Source organism: Sprattus sprattus, assembly GCF_963457725.1.
Source record: "Sprattus sprattus genome assembly, chromosome: 8".
Taxonomy (NCBI): domain Eukaryota; kingdom Metazoa; phylum Chordata; class Actinopteri; order Clupeiformes; family Clupeidae; genus Sprattus; species Sprattus sprattus.
Window position 1 is genome coordinate 20,358,597 of NC_137927.1, and position 16,369 is coordinate 20,374,965.

The 16,369-nt window shown below is 44.3% G+C and overlaps 1 protein-coding gene across 1 annotated transcript in view; it reads right to left on the bottom strand.

Moving 5' to 3' along the window:
• Positions 1 to 16,369, bottom strand: part of LOC308369418 (SH3 and multiple ankyrin repeat domains protein 2-like) — a gene marked incomplete at its 3' end in the record, with an annotated part of 86,672 nt that overhangs the window by 25,874 nt on the left and 44,429 nt on the right. The window contains exons 14-15 of the mRNA XM_080843840.1: positions 14,308 to 14,390; positions 12,139 to 12,263 (exon numbers count right to left, since the gene is read on the bottom strand). Of these exons, the coding sequence (XP_080699966.1) occupies positions 12,139 to 12,263; positions 14,308 to 14,390 (208 nt within the window). The remainder of the gene's footprint in view (positions 1 to 12,138; positions 12,264 to 14,307; positions 14,391 to 16,369) is intronic.

Below are 16,369 nucleotides of genomic sequence, written 5' to 3' on the forward strand. Positions count from 1 at the left end.
TGTAAATGATTCCTGAACAGGGGATTGGTGCTGCTCTGAAAGCCCTGTCAATGACCTCACATCCCCAAACTGAGGCTGGATTATGAGAAGCACAATGCAGTCTGTCTGAAATGGAGTGCTTTAATCAGACATGGAGAGACACTTATTTTAAGGTATTTTTGTTATCTGTGGGCTCTCAAGGGCGCCCTTAAAGCAGACAAGCTGAGATTGAACTCAACTGCCTCCCACAGTAACCTTTTCTGAGAAATCATCATCCCTCAGACACATATACACTTGTGTTGTGAGGGCTTCACCACACAAACACACACACACACACACACACACACACACACACACACACACACACAAATCCTGCCTCTAGACAAAGCTTAAGGCTAGCTGCCATAGTATTATAGTGAAATTCCCCAATCAGGACTGGGTTTCCCTCAACTCTCTTATACAGCCACTAAACAAGGGGAAGGAAAATGAAACAATTATAGAATCAATATCAGCGGACAACCGCTGACATGCAACATGATTGATTTCTGTCATTAATGCCCAGTGTAACTGCAGTAATTGATTTGAGTACTTAAGAGTGCCATTGATCTGTATGTGAACAAAGTGGGGAGTCGATGGACGCCCGGCACTTTGGTTTGATGCATGCGTCAATCACAGAGACATAAATGACCTGTTTCTGTTACAGTGCAGACCAGGAGCCAGGGGTTTGATTCTGTTCCAGACCAGGAGCTAGTGATAGCCATTACAGTCTACAGCAGCCAGGCCCAGAAAGGCAAGAAGGCCACCAGCATGCAGACAGCCAGTCAAGCACACTGGCTCTCTTTCCCATACACCTCACCTGTGCAAAGCAGACTAGCTGATGCTAAAGGTAACTTGAGCAAAGAGAGGCAGAGATAATGTCAATCTCCAAAAGGCAACATACAACTCTACCACTCACATACCATGTCAAGCACTCTTTAGTGCTAAGATGCTTTAGTAAGCATCTCAGTCAAGTTGTCTGCAGGATTTTTACACTGCCACGCAAAAAAGGAGTGTACAGACAGCCTATATTTTTTTCACAGAGAAAGAAAAAGCTTAAGAACTCAGAACAATTGAAACTTAACTTAAACTAAATCATTTGATTGAATAAAATCACCTCTTCATCGCTATCTCTTATCACATAGTTTTAACCCATGCATAAAATTACTTTAATTGTAAAAACAAAAAAGCCAGATGCAGTTGTGCATGCAACAGCTTCAAGGAGGAACACATTCCCATTAAGAGCCAAATCTCCTTGTACACAGATCCAAGAGGTGAACAGTATCATCAGCGCACACCCATGCCTGTTGCTGGAACAAGAGGGGAACAATATCATCAGCGCACACCCATGCCTGTTGCTGGAACAAGAGGGGAACAATATCATCAGTGCGCACCCATGTCTGTTGCTGGAAGGGTACACCTGCTGTATTTAGACCCTCAATGTGTGTGGAAAGTCGCCCAGAGAGAATGGAGTGTGGATGTTTGGAGTTTGACAGAGAGATTTATGTGTGGGCTTAGGAGTGATATTTTTGGCATTATCACACTCATACATCAATGTCTGTCTCACTGTGAGTCGCTCTCCCTCTTTTTCTCTCTTTCCCCCATTCTCTCATTTGCTCTGCTTTCCTCAGTTCAACAGGGCCTTCTTGTCAGAGAGGATTTACAACAAAAGAACAAATCACATTTTTCACAGACGACACTTCCATGCTTTCTTTAGCCACCTAGTCTTCTCACACTCTATTTGCCTCACTCCATCTGGGAAAACATATTATCCTGTACCCTGTGTAGAAGTTTTAGCTCCTCTCTCTAACATTTTTATTCAAATTTCAAATGTGTTGTTTCAAATGTTTGGGGATTATGTGCATTACTACATAGGAGGAGCTGTCAATGCATTATTATTACATATCACCAACTGATAACCTTCCAACGAACCCAAATCAATGATTAGCACTCCAGTTCAGCAATGCATATGAAATGACATGGTCGGCCATAATGGCTATGCTTTTTCGAAAAACTCCATAAAAACTCTCCCTCACCCTCGCTCTGTCTCTGAGACAGATAATGAATGTAGAAACAGCTGTGTATCTTCAGAACATTTGGCCACATGGGCAGCTTACTGCGTAACCGAAGAGAAGTGGCTCAGGTTTCTCTTCTCTTGTGCGTGGATATTGGGTTATCTAAGCACCTGAGCCTGCAGTCAGTGGGTGTTCCCACGTAGGTGCGTAGGTGCCATTATCTGAATGTGTGTGTGTGTGTGTGTGTGTGTGTGTGTGTGTGTGTGTGTGTGTGTGTGTGTGTTTGCGTGTGTGTTTGCGTGTGTATGTTTTTGTTTGTGGGTTTGGTGTCTGTGTTTGTGAGTCTCAAGGGTAGACAGGCAGGTTAATTGATGAATCCACAGGGGTAGGGGTTTGTATTCCCAGAAGAAATGCCTAGCTTGTGTCACAAAGCATTTTCCTTTTGAGACTCAAGTGGTGAGACACAACAAGCTCATTAAATTATATCTGTTCTATACTGTAGTGTGCACATAAATGTGTGTGTGTGTGTGTATATGTGTGTGTGTTGAGGACTAAAAAGGCTGCCTCTGAGAGAGTGTGTGTGAATGAGAAGAGGCGTGGAGAATCAGAAAACTGATGATTCACACTGGTGCAGACAAGGAAGATAATGGGCACAAACACAGGGCCATGGAGCTTCATAGGTAACACTAATGGCTATGTATGTAAACAGCACATCTTAATGAAGACGCAGCAGAGTCTGCTGGGATCTCACGGGTATCATACACAGGCAAGCCACTTGATGTATTTGGTTACACTAAGCTTTTCAAATAACCAAGGTAGTAGACAGATAACATTTATCAGATCCAATCTATATTTTTCATTGTGCTGATATAATATCACACCATGTGCATTTCACAAATCAAATAACGCTTAATATTAAAGCCTTGCTTCTCTTTGACACAGATAGACGAAAAATAATGGGGTCAGGGTATCAAAGATAAAGATAAACAAAGAATCCAGTTCCAACGAGAGACAATGTCACCCTGAGAAACGTCACTCCCACAGCATATGCTTCACCTTGTATGACCCCTTTCCTCGGCTGTGTGGCCCATCTAAGTGCTTAAGGGACTCCTCTTGTGTGTTCTACCTGAGGGTGAACCCCTGACCTATGGTACATGTTCTCAGAGACTTCCAGCCTGGTGGTGTGTACTGTCAAGCTCCTTTGCAGCCTTTCGCTGTGCTCGCAGTTGCTAGGTGACTGTTGCCGTGCATCACGTTCGGAGACGTGGAGGAGTAAGGGGTGGAATGTAGTGCTGTGGCAACAGCGCTGTAAATACGGGTCCTCCATTCATTATTAACGACAGAAAAGGGAGGCGTGGTGTTGACATTCAGCTGGAGGAGCACTCAGGCACATTAAAATCAATGCTCCAAGTTTCCGCCATGTTTTTACTAAATACAGTCTCTCGCCACCAAAATGAGCACAAGCAAAACACCAGACCCCCCCCCCCCGTGCAATCCGGTCCCACGGGAGGGAATGAACAGAATTCCTTGTAAATCCATTCCAGTGACTGTAAGTGGGAGCCTGTTTTGTTAAATTATGGATGAGGTGTGGTCCCATCAATACCACAGCTATTTAAAGGATGTGTGTGTGTGTGTGTGTGTGTGTGTGTGTGTGTGTGTGTGTGTCTGGGTCTCTGCGTGACTGTGGGCTATTTTTAGCCACAGGATAGCGTTTGACAACAACGTGTAGTGGATGGAGTTCATGTCTTCTGAATGGATTGAGACAGTGATAACAAAACAAAAGCTGATATTGTGCAGCCATGGCTGATTGTATTCACTCCTTATCAAGGACTACAAAAGAAGCTACTCTTCCCAATGATTGCTCCACCACTCCAGCACTTTGTATACCTATTGGATACAATCATCTAAAATACTATTCACCATTTCAGATTTTACACATTTTATCAGGACATATTTTATTAAGTATGTAGCATTTCCAGACAGCTCGGCAAACATGCATGCTCATGCAGACTGACTGAGCTTTCAGAGACCCAGACCAATGCCAGGCGGCATGGACTCTGGTCCTGCAAACCTCTTCCACACATGTGATTTCCACAGGCACCTTATGGACCACTGTGCACTGCCCACAATGAATCCCCAAACATGTTGTTCTTACAAGGGGACATGTCTGTGGGGATGGGGTTGATGAGCATGGAAACCTAAAGCCCCAGTGTTAACTCAACTTTCTAAAGCCAAGTAGAGTTTGTGTTCTTACTTTTTAGCCAAAGAATAGTATCACACGTGTGGTTAAAAAACTCTTAAACTGCTAAAGTAGAGTAATGAACAAAAATACAGACAATCAAATATGCACACACTATCTTACTATCATACATGGTAACGGTTTTCTTCCAGTGTGTTTGGTCAGTTAGATAGATAGATAGATAGATGGATACTTTATTTATCCTGAGGGAAATTTAGGAAATGTAAGTCAGTTGGGTGTCTATGGAGTGGGTGGTCTGTGTGCTTATTGGGTTATCTCAATCTGTGTTAGACGATTGAACTATAGCAAAGCAGGCACAACTGAGCCCATATCTGGCAAACTAAAACTATTCTCCTTGCAATAAATGGGTGAACTGGGGATTGGGTACCTGGTTCCTTGTTTCAAGTCCAGAGGGAACCACAATGGACAGCCCACAAAGGGCCCATATTCCAAGCCTAAAGAGGTCCAATGCAGTAAACCCAAACAGCGCTTGTGTTCCCGCAGGGCCATTTTAAGCATACTCCGCTCTTGAGGCTTTTTACTGGGTACGAATGCATTTCCTGCTTTAAATGGTTAGCAAATGTTTTTAAAGAAAAATTATATCTAACCAGATAAACTCTATATCTATTTTTTTTTTTCAAAACAAGCACATTTATTTTTATCATATATAGAATCAATTTACCACAAATAGACAAAATCCTAACCAATGACAGAAAACCAAACTACCTAAGACAACAAAGAAATGTCTTCTTTCTTTTCGGTATACCTCTAAAGATGGAAAGATGGAAGTAAAGGGACTTCTAACACCAGAGCTGTCCAATGTGATATTGCTTACTGAAGAATCCTGTCAGCCCAACGGAAAAATGTTATGCAAAAACATATGAAAGCTACTCCTATTGACAACTGCATGATCAAACAGAGGTTACCACATAAGGCCACATTAAAATATGAAATACATGTAGATAAGGTGTGACACTGTGTTTCTTCTGGGATGCTGACTGAATGCAAATTACCCCCTTACTCATGCTTAAGCCTGTGTCCCATCTGAACTGATGATACACCAAGCGCTTTCAATTCTAAACAGTCTAATACGCTCAGGTAACAGGAGCCTGTACACTGCACCCACATTCCCCCGGCTTTTTTTTCTCCAGGTTTGGGGCAGTGATGTGAAACATCATTGGGTTATCTCCATCAGAGCAGACACATCTGAATGCCAGTGTGAGTGTGTGTGTATGTATGTGTGTGTGTGTGTGTGTGTGTGTGTGTGTGTGTGTGTGTGTGTGTGTGTGTGTGTGTGTGTGCGTGTGCGTGTGTGCGTGTGTGTGTGTGTGTGTCTGTGTGTGTGTGTGTGTGTGTGTGTGTGTGTGTGTGTGCACGCGACCTCCAGCAGCTGCTCAGGAACCCTCTGAGTAATGAGCACAATATGTGTTCATTTCATGCTCAATCCCCCCGAGTGAAGGGTGCAAGCATGGTGACCGCATCGCCGGTTCTAAACGGCACACAGCCACTGCGATGCACATCCCGTTTCCTTTGGGCTGACAGATGTTTGACTGATGCAGTGATTAGGAGATTCTGATGACAGTGATGATGCACTTCATTGCCACGGCGTTATGTCACAGCTACCCTGATGCCTGAGTTAGAGCGTGTAGCGTGCTGCTCGTCGTTGGAGTGTGTGTGCGCTCAGTGACGGCAAACAACAGCCTGAAGTGCAGACACGTCGTGTTACCTTAAATAACACCGTCTGCTGTGTGTAAAAGCTGTGCTAGACGCGGTTTAATTGGGTCAAGGGTAACACCTGCAGTCCCATCAATATCAATCAGGGGAAGCTAGCTGAGCAGAGGCTCAGCAGGGCTGCCAAGCTCACTGCGAAGGCCTTCTGCTGTAGCACAGTGCCAGGCCCATTCATTTGGTTGATGTGTGCGTGTGTGGATGTAGACCATGCTAGCATCAGCAGCTCGTCAAGGGTTCCCTCCGTAAGACTATGCAATTATCATAACTAATTACATAACATGTTACATGAATCATAAACCTGCGAATGGCAATCTTACAACATGCACATTTCGCCTCCACATTGGCTGTGTGCTGTTCTAGGGATTAATCTGTATGTGGTCAGTTTCCAAAACTGGACAGAACTGCAGCAACTTATTTCACTATTTAAGTTAATTTCCGGTGATATCTATCTCTGACAAAGTTACTGTAGTTCAACAAAGACTGAAAACTTTGTTGAGTCTTTTATATAAAATGAATATACCCTGAAGTAATTATATAAAAAAAAAAAAACTATTGCACTTCCGCCTACTTCTATTCAACCATGCACATCGTATGAAATCCCTACACTGGCATGACCCTTCACTGGAAATCTGAGGTATAAGAGTGAAGTGGCCTACCTGGGACATGCTGCTACATAGCTGAGATGGATAGTCTAGATTCAGGGATGGAACGCAATGATAAGAGAGAGAGAGAGGGAGAGAGAGTAATAGAAGACTATTACTTAAAGTTCTCCTCCACACTTTTTCCATACACTCCATGCACTTGACACTGGGGTGTCCTAAAGAGTTTTCCTGATATAGAGGACTGGAGGAGGGAAGAGAGAGAGCCGCGTTTACATAACAGGTAAAGGTGAAATACTCTTTATCAGGCCCGCAAAAAACATGGAGAGGTTTTACACTGATAGTGCTTTTTATAAAGTAATTTATATTCCTTTTGACATTGTACATGAGCGAAAGAGCATATCAATCCAGTTACAGTTTCTCACTATCATTTCAACCTGCCGTTCTCTTAATCTTTCACACTTTTACCCCTCTGACATTGCTCCACATTTCCCACTCCATCCCTCACTCATCTCTTTCTCACGCCCTCACTCGCTCACGCTTCATCTTGTTCTGTTTGCGTAGAGGTCTACAGTAGTGCACACTGCTCCCTTGCTCTCCCTCTCTCCCTCGCTCTTTCTCCAATGAGACTACAGGGTGAACACACATGCACCGTCTGTGAATGTGACAGCGGGGCCATATTTCACTTTTGCTGCTACTCTAAGCCCACTAGCAGAGCACATCACAGCACTAGAGCTGAGGAGTGCTGACAGACAGCCAGCCACCCCGTTTGATTTGGATGGAGGAGTGTGGCAGGCAGATTGATCCCGCTGCTGATTCTGCCATGCTGCCCAAAATGAGAGGCTTGGCCCCACCTGACCCCTCTCCTCCTCTTGTCAGCCGATGAGGGCCAAACCAGTGGACACACTGCACTGACAGCACCCCTGCAGCAGGCACTGCAGCACAGCTTCACTGGAATGCAGAGGCAGGTGGGGTTGGGGCTGGGGGAGCTTTAGTGGTATTGAAGCCATTGTCCCCAATGTTTTATGGGGCAGACCATGTTGGACCTAATGATACAGATTTGAACAAATCTACATTGCAGATGCCTTGACTGAAATACTTATAGGTTGGATTCATGAGAAATATGGCACAAGCCATTCAAGTTAAGGAATGTGCAAATGGAATCCTCTCAGTTGAGCAGAATGTTGTGTAAGAATACCTTATAACATACCTCAGCCAGCACACTTGTGTTTTTTTTTTTATTTTACTGATATAATTTCAACGTTTTGATAAAACTTACAGGACAAACCACCATTACTTATTTTGAATGTATGGTTGCTATGGCCAAAGCCCAGTTATTAGTTCCATACCTCTCATTGCCAAGCTAGCATATTCCAGCATTCCACTGAGCATCAGCTTTGTAAAATGACCTTGCCCAAATGCAGTGTAACGGTGCTAAAAGCTATTTCAGTCATATGTAACATGTTTTTACTCTCTGTGCTTTTGTTGGACCACTAAACATCACAACGAATTTGGAGAATTGATGTTATAGTCAAAAACTACTGGGACTACTTCACTACTTCACTATTTCAATTGACATTCTTAACTACAAGACACAATACCAAGCCATGGTATAATGTAATTGTATGCAACAGATAGGTCCGGTCAAACAATACATTCATTTCTATTTGGACAAGAGGCATTACATGAGTGGGAATATCATGGTATAACCCGACTCAGACTCTCCACTGCTAGTAATCACTCCACATTTAATCTACTTTACAGCATCAATTGTACAACATCAGTATTTCATTCTCTCAAAGCAAGAGGCAGAATGGCAGGCAGCAATTTTACATTTGACAGTTTTCGGTGAGTAATGTCAGAAAGGAGTAGGGGGAATGTACAAATTAACATGTAATGTGAAGACAGGTGAGTGTACAAATTAATCTGCACAATTAGCCTTTCTGACTCAACTTTGTTGCAGAGCAACATTATTCATTACTTGGCCAAGCTTGATGCCGGGAAACTCAGGTTGGAACTACTTTGGGGGGAGAAGAATGAATAGACAAAATCAAAAGAAACAAAACAAAACATAATCTGGTGTCTTCAAATTCAAAATGAGTCTTTAGTAGAAACTGTTTTATAAAAGCAATATGGTACTCGTGTTCATGGGGTTGGCAAAAGATATCCCCACGGCTGTTATTACCTTCGACACAAGGCTGGGCATGGCTGAATCACAGCCGCAGGGACATCATTTACCATCCCTCCTCTCACCGGCGTAGCATTGCTTATTATTTGATGGTCATAAAGACCACAGGGCTCAGAACAACATCAGTAATCATCACTAATGTTGAAGTATCTCACAATACCAATGCCCATCCTTCCATGCTCCTCTGGCCCGTCATCATGCTGGGAATGTATTCTATGATGTTGCTTTTCCCCTCTTTACCACTTGAACTATGAACTAACCCCCTACCTAGTACCAAAGGCTTGTTTCCTACAACCATTCGCTAAGTGAGTGAATTTCAGGACGAGGGATACTGCAAATGAGGGGCAGCTGGTATTCTAAACACAAGAGTGTGACAGAAGGGGATAATTTTGTCCTGGGTCTAAATAGGGCACTTACAACACAATCATGTGAACGAGGCTCAGGTGGTCAATTAGGGAGATGGGGAAGGCTCTGTCCCACTCCACATCACACCTGACCTGAACGCTGATGCGGCTCTTACCTCACAGACTGGAAGCTACTACATTCTGATCTCTATGTGAAAAAAGACACTGCTTTATTTGCATTCAAATGAATTCATAAGTAGCCAAATTGGCATATTAAAAGCATTTGCTAGAAAAGCGATACCTTGTTAAATGTCCACACTTTAAGCAATGAAATGAACAAGAATAGGAGGAAGAAACGTATTACTAGAGGCTGAGCACCAAGTATACAGTTCATACCTTGGCATACACCTGAAATGGAACTGACAAATGTCCTCTTATAGCCAGAAACAGACGGAGTCCCCCCGCTTTCATGAGACCACTCTCTATATCCTCTATCTTTAAGGCGATGGGGACAGTAATCCACATAATGAAGTGCTTTGGGGCTGTGTGACCTAGCTGTTGAAGCATTTCTCCAAACTACTGCTGCCAGGGCCCAGCAAGGGCTGGAACAAGGAGAGGAACAGGCTGCCAACACAAGCTGTGAGTGTGACCAAGGTGTGTGTGTGTGTGTGTCTGGGGGGGGGGCTATCCTGAGAGAGCCATTTGACAGCGTTCAGCCTTGGCTGGGTGGAACAGAAGAGCCGGATGGGGTCAAAGGACACAAACTCTGGAATATAACACCTGACCCTTATCGACCCATATGCGCATAAGGTTTGAACCCTGACAAAAAAATTAACTTCTCTATCCTTGGTTATTACAACCAATATAGGGAGTTAACCATTATTAACATCTAAGCGTCTGAGGAACAAGGCATATATAAGAAGTCATATGCTGATGGAGGAAGCATAATGCAATCCAACACTGAGCTGAGTTTTAGGTACGATGTGAGATGGTGGGGTCTCTGGCTGACTTAAGAATTGCCACTGAGGGCAGGCTGGCTAAAACTTCAAAAGCTTAACAGCTCCTTCACAGTTAGGACCAATATGGACTCTTGTATTACACTGCTCTGAACGTTAGGACCAATATGGACTCTTGTATTACACTGCTCTGAATGTTAGGACCAATATGGACTCATGTATTACACTGCTCTGAATGTTAGGACCAATATGGACTCTTGTATTACACTGCTCTGAATGTTAGGACCAATATAGACTCTTGTATTACACTGCTCTGAATGTTGGGACCAATATGGACTCTTGTATTACACTGCTCTGAATGTTGCAGGGAGGGAGAGGGAGGGACAGAGACAGCAGAAAATGAACCTGGAGATAAAAATAAACAGTCAATATCTACGTGTTACCTGGGGCTGAAGATGGGATTTTCTCTCCTCAGTTTTCTCTCCTAGGTCTACCTTTATGCAGTACCCTGTAAGCTACTCTATCTCTCTCTCTCGCTCTTTCTCTCTCAATGTTATGAAACTAATTCTCTATCAGATAAGGTTTCCAATCCAGCTGGCTGGGAACAGATTCACCATGGATTGGCATCTGAACTGCATTCTCCACAATTGTATAACAAAAGGTGCTTTTCTCTGCCACTACACTGCACCTCCATCTCAAGTGGAGACAGTCTATGCAATAAAGTCACCTGACACATGCGCATTCGCAAAGGGCAATGAAACTTTTATGCAAAGCTGAGCAGTGTTTTAAATCATGCATGCAGATGAATTTTATGAAGTAAGTTTGAACGTAAAACACAAACACACAAATGCATACAGTGAGAGATCTAAAGACTTCAAACTGGCTTCCTTGATTATTATTAAAAAAAAAAAAAAAAATCCGCTATGCTGCTTTACAGAGCACTCAGTATAAGTGTATTCAACCATGCAATGAGACTCTCACACACACACACACACACACACACATAATTCATTGCGAATATATTCACTGTACATTCTGTGCATGTGAGATGCCTACGACTCATGTGCGCTCAGGGAGCCTTTCGCAGAAAGAGTCACATTGCACAGCCTTCATTATTTAGGCTGAGGCAGACTTGGAGAGGGGACAGACATCCCCATGCTTTGGTCAGGGAGCACTGACAGGAAGGCTGGATAGCCAGAGGGACAGAGGGAAACAAAGGAGGAGTGATTCAAGTCAATACTATGTGGTTAAAGAAGAAAAGACTGAGAAAGAGACAGAGTGGCCAAGAGAGAGAGAGAGAGAGAGAGAATGAGAGAGAGAAGAGGAAGGAGGGATATGAATATGCAGAGAAGAGAAGCGAGGCTGTGCACTCGTATCATTTCTTGCTCCATTAAGCTGCAAACTGTGCACTCTCCAAACGATGATTTTACTAATCTTCATCCAGAAAAAAGACACCATTGTGTGTCACTGTGTTTGCATTCGCATTTGACCAACAGTGTTTAAAGGCAAGTCTACAAGTCTTCTTCAGGATGTATTTCCTGCTGAACACAGGAAACATAAACTTAAAATCACCAATATAAAACTCACTATGGAGATGAGAAGGTATCAAACACCTCATCTCAGAATCCACTGTAAAAATGAGCCCTGCTTTTGGAAGAGCAGCAAGCAGCAACAGCCTCACTAACGTACAGTACAATCCCCCAGAATTCACTAAATTCTCCTGTACGTCGCCTGACAACCCAACAAAGCACGCTCTGTTCTGTTCTGCCACCTGGATTAGACGATGTGCCTGATCAATGCACTTGCAAAAATGTCAAGACAATTTTCAGTCTTGAGCGAACAAACTGCATATCATTAGCAGCTCAAACAACAGCACTCAGAAAGAGCAAAAAAAAACAACAACACTTCTCAGAGAGATTGGAATTTGAAAGAAGTGAGACCATGTCTGTAAGGTGCCAAACCTCTTGCATACCCCCTCACCACCTCCACTCTGGGCCTCTTGGATAGGATAGGATAGGATAGGAGAATGAAGGATGCAGAGCAGCTCGTACCTCGATGAGGAAGTCTCCAGTGCGCAGCCCCGCCTGCCAAGCCACGCCACCCTCGTCCACCGACTCCAGGTACTGGAGGGCCGGGAAGGCTGGGGTGGGCGTAAACTCCTCAATAGGGGTGTCAGCTGAGGAGCAGTGCAGCGGGGCGCCGTGCCATGCCGGACAGAGGCCAACGGAAAACAGACAAATAAACAAGAAAAAACACAGATCAGGGAGAGAGACGAGCAAGCATCCCACAGGTCAACAGGTCTTAACATGAATCGGGGGGTTGTGAGAGAAATAAAGAGCAATACATATGGCACTGATGATCGTAGTTTGTTTAAATGTTTATGGCCGTCCCTTTGATGGGCTTCTGAGAAAAAGCTGATAAAGACGGAGATAAAGACATGAAGTCTCTCTCTGACTCTCTCTCTCTCTCTTGCTGTGTGTGTGTGTGTGTGTGTATGTGTGTGTGTGTGTGTGTGTGTTTGTTGTTTCTGATGTCTGGACAGGTTGTAATGTCTGGTGCACCCTCCAAAGCCTGCTCCTAGCTCTCTGGACACAGAGGCTTAGATTCTGTCCCTATGGCTCTGCATACCAGTGGTGACAACTGACACTTCTCATAAATCAGGGGTTTACAGTAAGTGTGTGTGTGTGTGTGTGTGTGTGTGTGTGTGTGTGTGCGTGCGTGCGTGCGTGCGTGCGTGCGTGCGTGCGTGCGTGCGTGCGTGCGTGCGTGCGTGCGTGTGCGTGTGCGTTTGCGAGTGCGTCTGTTGGTCTCTCTGTGTGTGTGACTTACTCTCACACATACGTACACACACACACACACACACACACACATCAAGCAAGACAGAGAGAGAGAATGAGAGTGGGTGTAACTGTGTTTGCGTATGGAATTCTCTCTCTCTCAGTGTGTGTGTGTGAGAAAGAGGGAGGTAGAGGGAGGAAGTGTGCGATACAGGAGCTGGCATATATTTGTATCTGTCTGTCTTTTTTCTCCATGGGTCAGTTGGAGTCATCACTTTGAAGACTCTCATGAAAATGGGAGCTGTGGTGATGTGAGGCGGAGTGATGTCTCCAGAAAGCTATGCTAATGCTGCTGATTCCATGAGGCTGCTGCTCACAGACTGACTCACATCCTGGCCAGTGTGTGGGTGTGTTTGCACTGTCTCTGTGTGTGTGTGTGTGTGTGTGTGTGTATGTGTGTGTGTGTGTGTGTGTGTGTGTGTGTTTGTGTGAGTGTGAGTGTCTATGTGTGTGTGTGTGTGTGTGTGTGTGTGTGTGTGTGTGTGTGAGTGTGTGTGAGTGTGTGTTTGTGAGTGTGTGTGTGTGTGTGTGTGTGTGTGTGTGTGTGTGAGTGTGACTGTGTGTGTGTGTGTGTGTGTGTGTGACTGTGTGTGTGTGTGTGTGAATAGTCATAGAGGGGAGACTCATAGAGAGGGAGGAGAGGGGCAGGTAGAGATAACAGCACCCAAGGGAGATGGACCAGTGTCTGTGTGGCATTAGTGAGATGAGTTCAGGAACATTCCACTGTTAATGACAGACTATGAAAGAACCAATCTCTCTCTCTCTCTCTCTCTCTCTCTCTCTCTCTTTCTCTCTTTCACACACATATGCACACAGGAGCAAGAAGCATGCAGCCAAAGCCTCCAGCTTGTATATTTGAAATGGTAACCCGGGGAAATACGATTCTTAGAGCAAACATTTACCCGTGTAAATTCAGACTGAATAAGCCCAGATCTGAGAAGGCACAGCAAACCTTTCTCTGTGTTGAAATGTATCTGTACAAGTATGTGGAGTGTGAGTGGGTGTCTGGTCTGTGTGTGTGTGTATGCCGAAGAGGACTCTCATGTGAGGATACACATGTGAGTGCGTGTCTGAGAGCTTAAAACATGTCAGTGTGCACTGCTGGCCAAAGAATGATTGAAGTTGTTTGTGTCTGTAGTGGCACTTTATAATAACAAAAACACACTAGTTTGGGTGACACATGCAATATTAGGTTTCCACTTGGTGGTACATGCTGTAAAAACAAATTGCAGTCACACTGAAGGGGAGACTAGTAAACAGGGAATGAAATGCATCCTCATGGCATAAATCTATGTCCACCGTCAGCTGTGTTTTGCTGGCTTTGACAGCAGCCGATAGGAAAGGGGATGGAATTGAGGAGAAGAGATGCTATCACTCACTTACCTTTGGCTCCTCGTAGCACAAAGCCGAAGCCCTCATTGTCCTTTTTCTGTAGGACCACAGTCTTCTCGTCGATCACGCAGTCACTGTGGAGAAAATTACGCGCATAGCGCCCGTTATTGCAACCCATCATCCGCATCATAGCCACAGTCGCACGGCCCGAGTGCAGGTTCATCTTTGCAGGCACCGGTAGCCCGGGTAAACGATCACTTATTTTAAATTAACAGCGAGACGACGACGACGCCGCACCGGCGTCCACATCTCCCGAATAACGCCACCCCTCCTCAGCCGCTGCGAACGGAGCCGTCACCCGGGCGGGAGCGACACGCGGAGGCCCTAGCCAGCGACACAGTGTGACGTCGGTGAGAATCATTACCGATTAAATAAATGATGAAAGCACAAACGGAACGGAGAGAAAGAGGGCAGCAATAACAAAATTCCGGTTGAGAAGTGCGCGCAGCGGTGAGGGAGGAGGAGAGTGTGATGGAAGCGCAGGCCCGTGCGTGCTTGTTTGGATAGCAGAAAGTCCAGTCGGCGGCGGAGTGGCGGAGACAGAGTGAAGGATAGCTTGCACGTGAACGACATCCTCATTAATTTAAATATCAGCACTACTGGACAACCAAACTGAACGCGCGCGTAATATCAGGGCTGGAAAAGTCTTGTCGGCAACTATGGCGGCAAACCGCAATATTAATTAACAAAGGGATTTTCGAAAATACACTATCTCACGATAGCCAACACACCACACAGAACAATATTTATAACATTATCTCTTTCTCTACTTCCCTGTCATAATTTTACGGTATAATTCAGTCAGTGAAGTTTCGCAAGTCTTACACAGCATGTGGCTAATATAAGATATAAGCCCCTTCATACAAATATTAACGTTTCTTCTTTATGCCCGATTACATAACAAATTACTAAAATGCGCAAATCTGGCAACCAGGATGAGCATCTGTTTCGACACTTAATACCACTCTGGCATGTCATGTCCCAATTTAATAGCGTTGTGAATTACAAAAGCCGTTTCTGTCTTTTCTATTGCTAAGTACAACGACTTTTTTGTAGTCTCAATAGCGTGCCACCTGTTTCAGAATTTAGGCTTAAAGATGGACATAATGGCACGAACTATTATAATATTGACAAATTGCGCACACTTCAGAGTTTATTCAAAGTGATCCCAACATGCATGGTGTGGATACAGATCTATTCCGTACAGACAGCCTGATGCTGTTGGAGAGAGAGAGAGATGGCGAGAAAGAGAGAGTGAGAGGCGTACTCCTAGCAACAGAACGGATGCTCTGTTTCCCCAGCAACGGAATCTGTTTAAGGACGGTCAGCACAGGCTAAGCTAAGGTACCCAGAGAGGTTACCTACGTTTGCCTGTAATTCCACTGGGTAGGAATAGTTCACAGTAGCTCAGATCTTTCACTGCATCACTATGTCTTACCAACAGGTTAAGAAAACGTGTAGAGTGTAAATGCTATGTTCCTATGATTGCAACCATTGCAACCCTGCAGATTTGGGAAAAGATTCTGATTCTCCGAGCTGTGACCGAAACTGAACTACAGAACTCTGAGAGATACTCTGAGCCTGGGATCTGCCAAGCTGCTCAAGACATTTTGCCTCTCATGCAAAATTAAAATACACCTTCTGTCAGTTAGAAAAAACCATGATGAATATTTAATGCTGTTAGGGAGCCCAGAGGGAGTGTAGCCAGTGTTTAAATAAGGCCATGTGCATAAAAAGGTGTCTTAAGGATAAATTAATTGGACTGTCACACTTATAGAATAAACATTTTAGTGAGATTTCATTCACTGTTACAACACACTCCATGTTTAATTCAGGCCAAGTTCTTCTAATTGTTGGTATTTAGAGAAGATGCAGAAGAAGAAGGCTTATTTGACCAAAACTAAACTCGACCCAAAATAATCTCACAGTCAAACAGGTAGCGGACACAGAACATATGCTAACCAAACCTGCACTCTTATGTGAAACTGAGCAAGTTTATCCACTTCCGTCTTTCACCAGTGCAGATAGCACACACATCCCCACTGTGATCTGG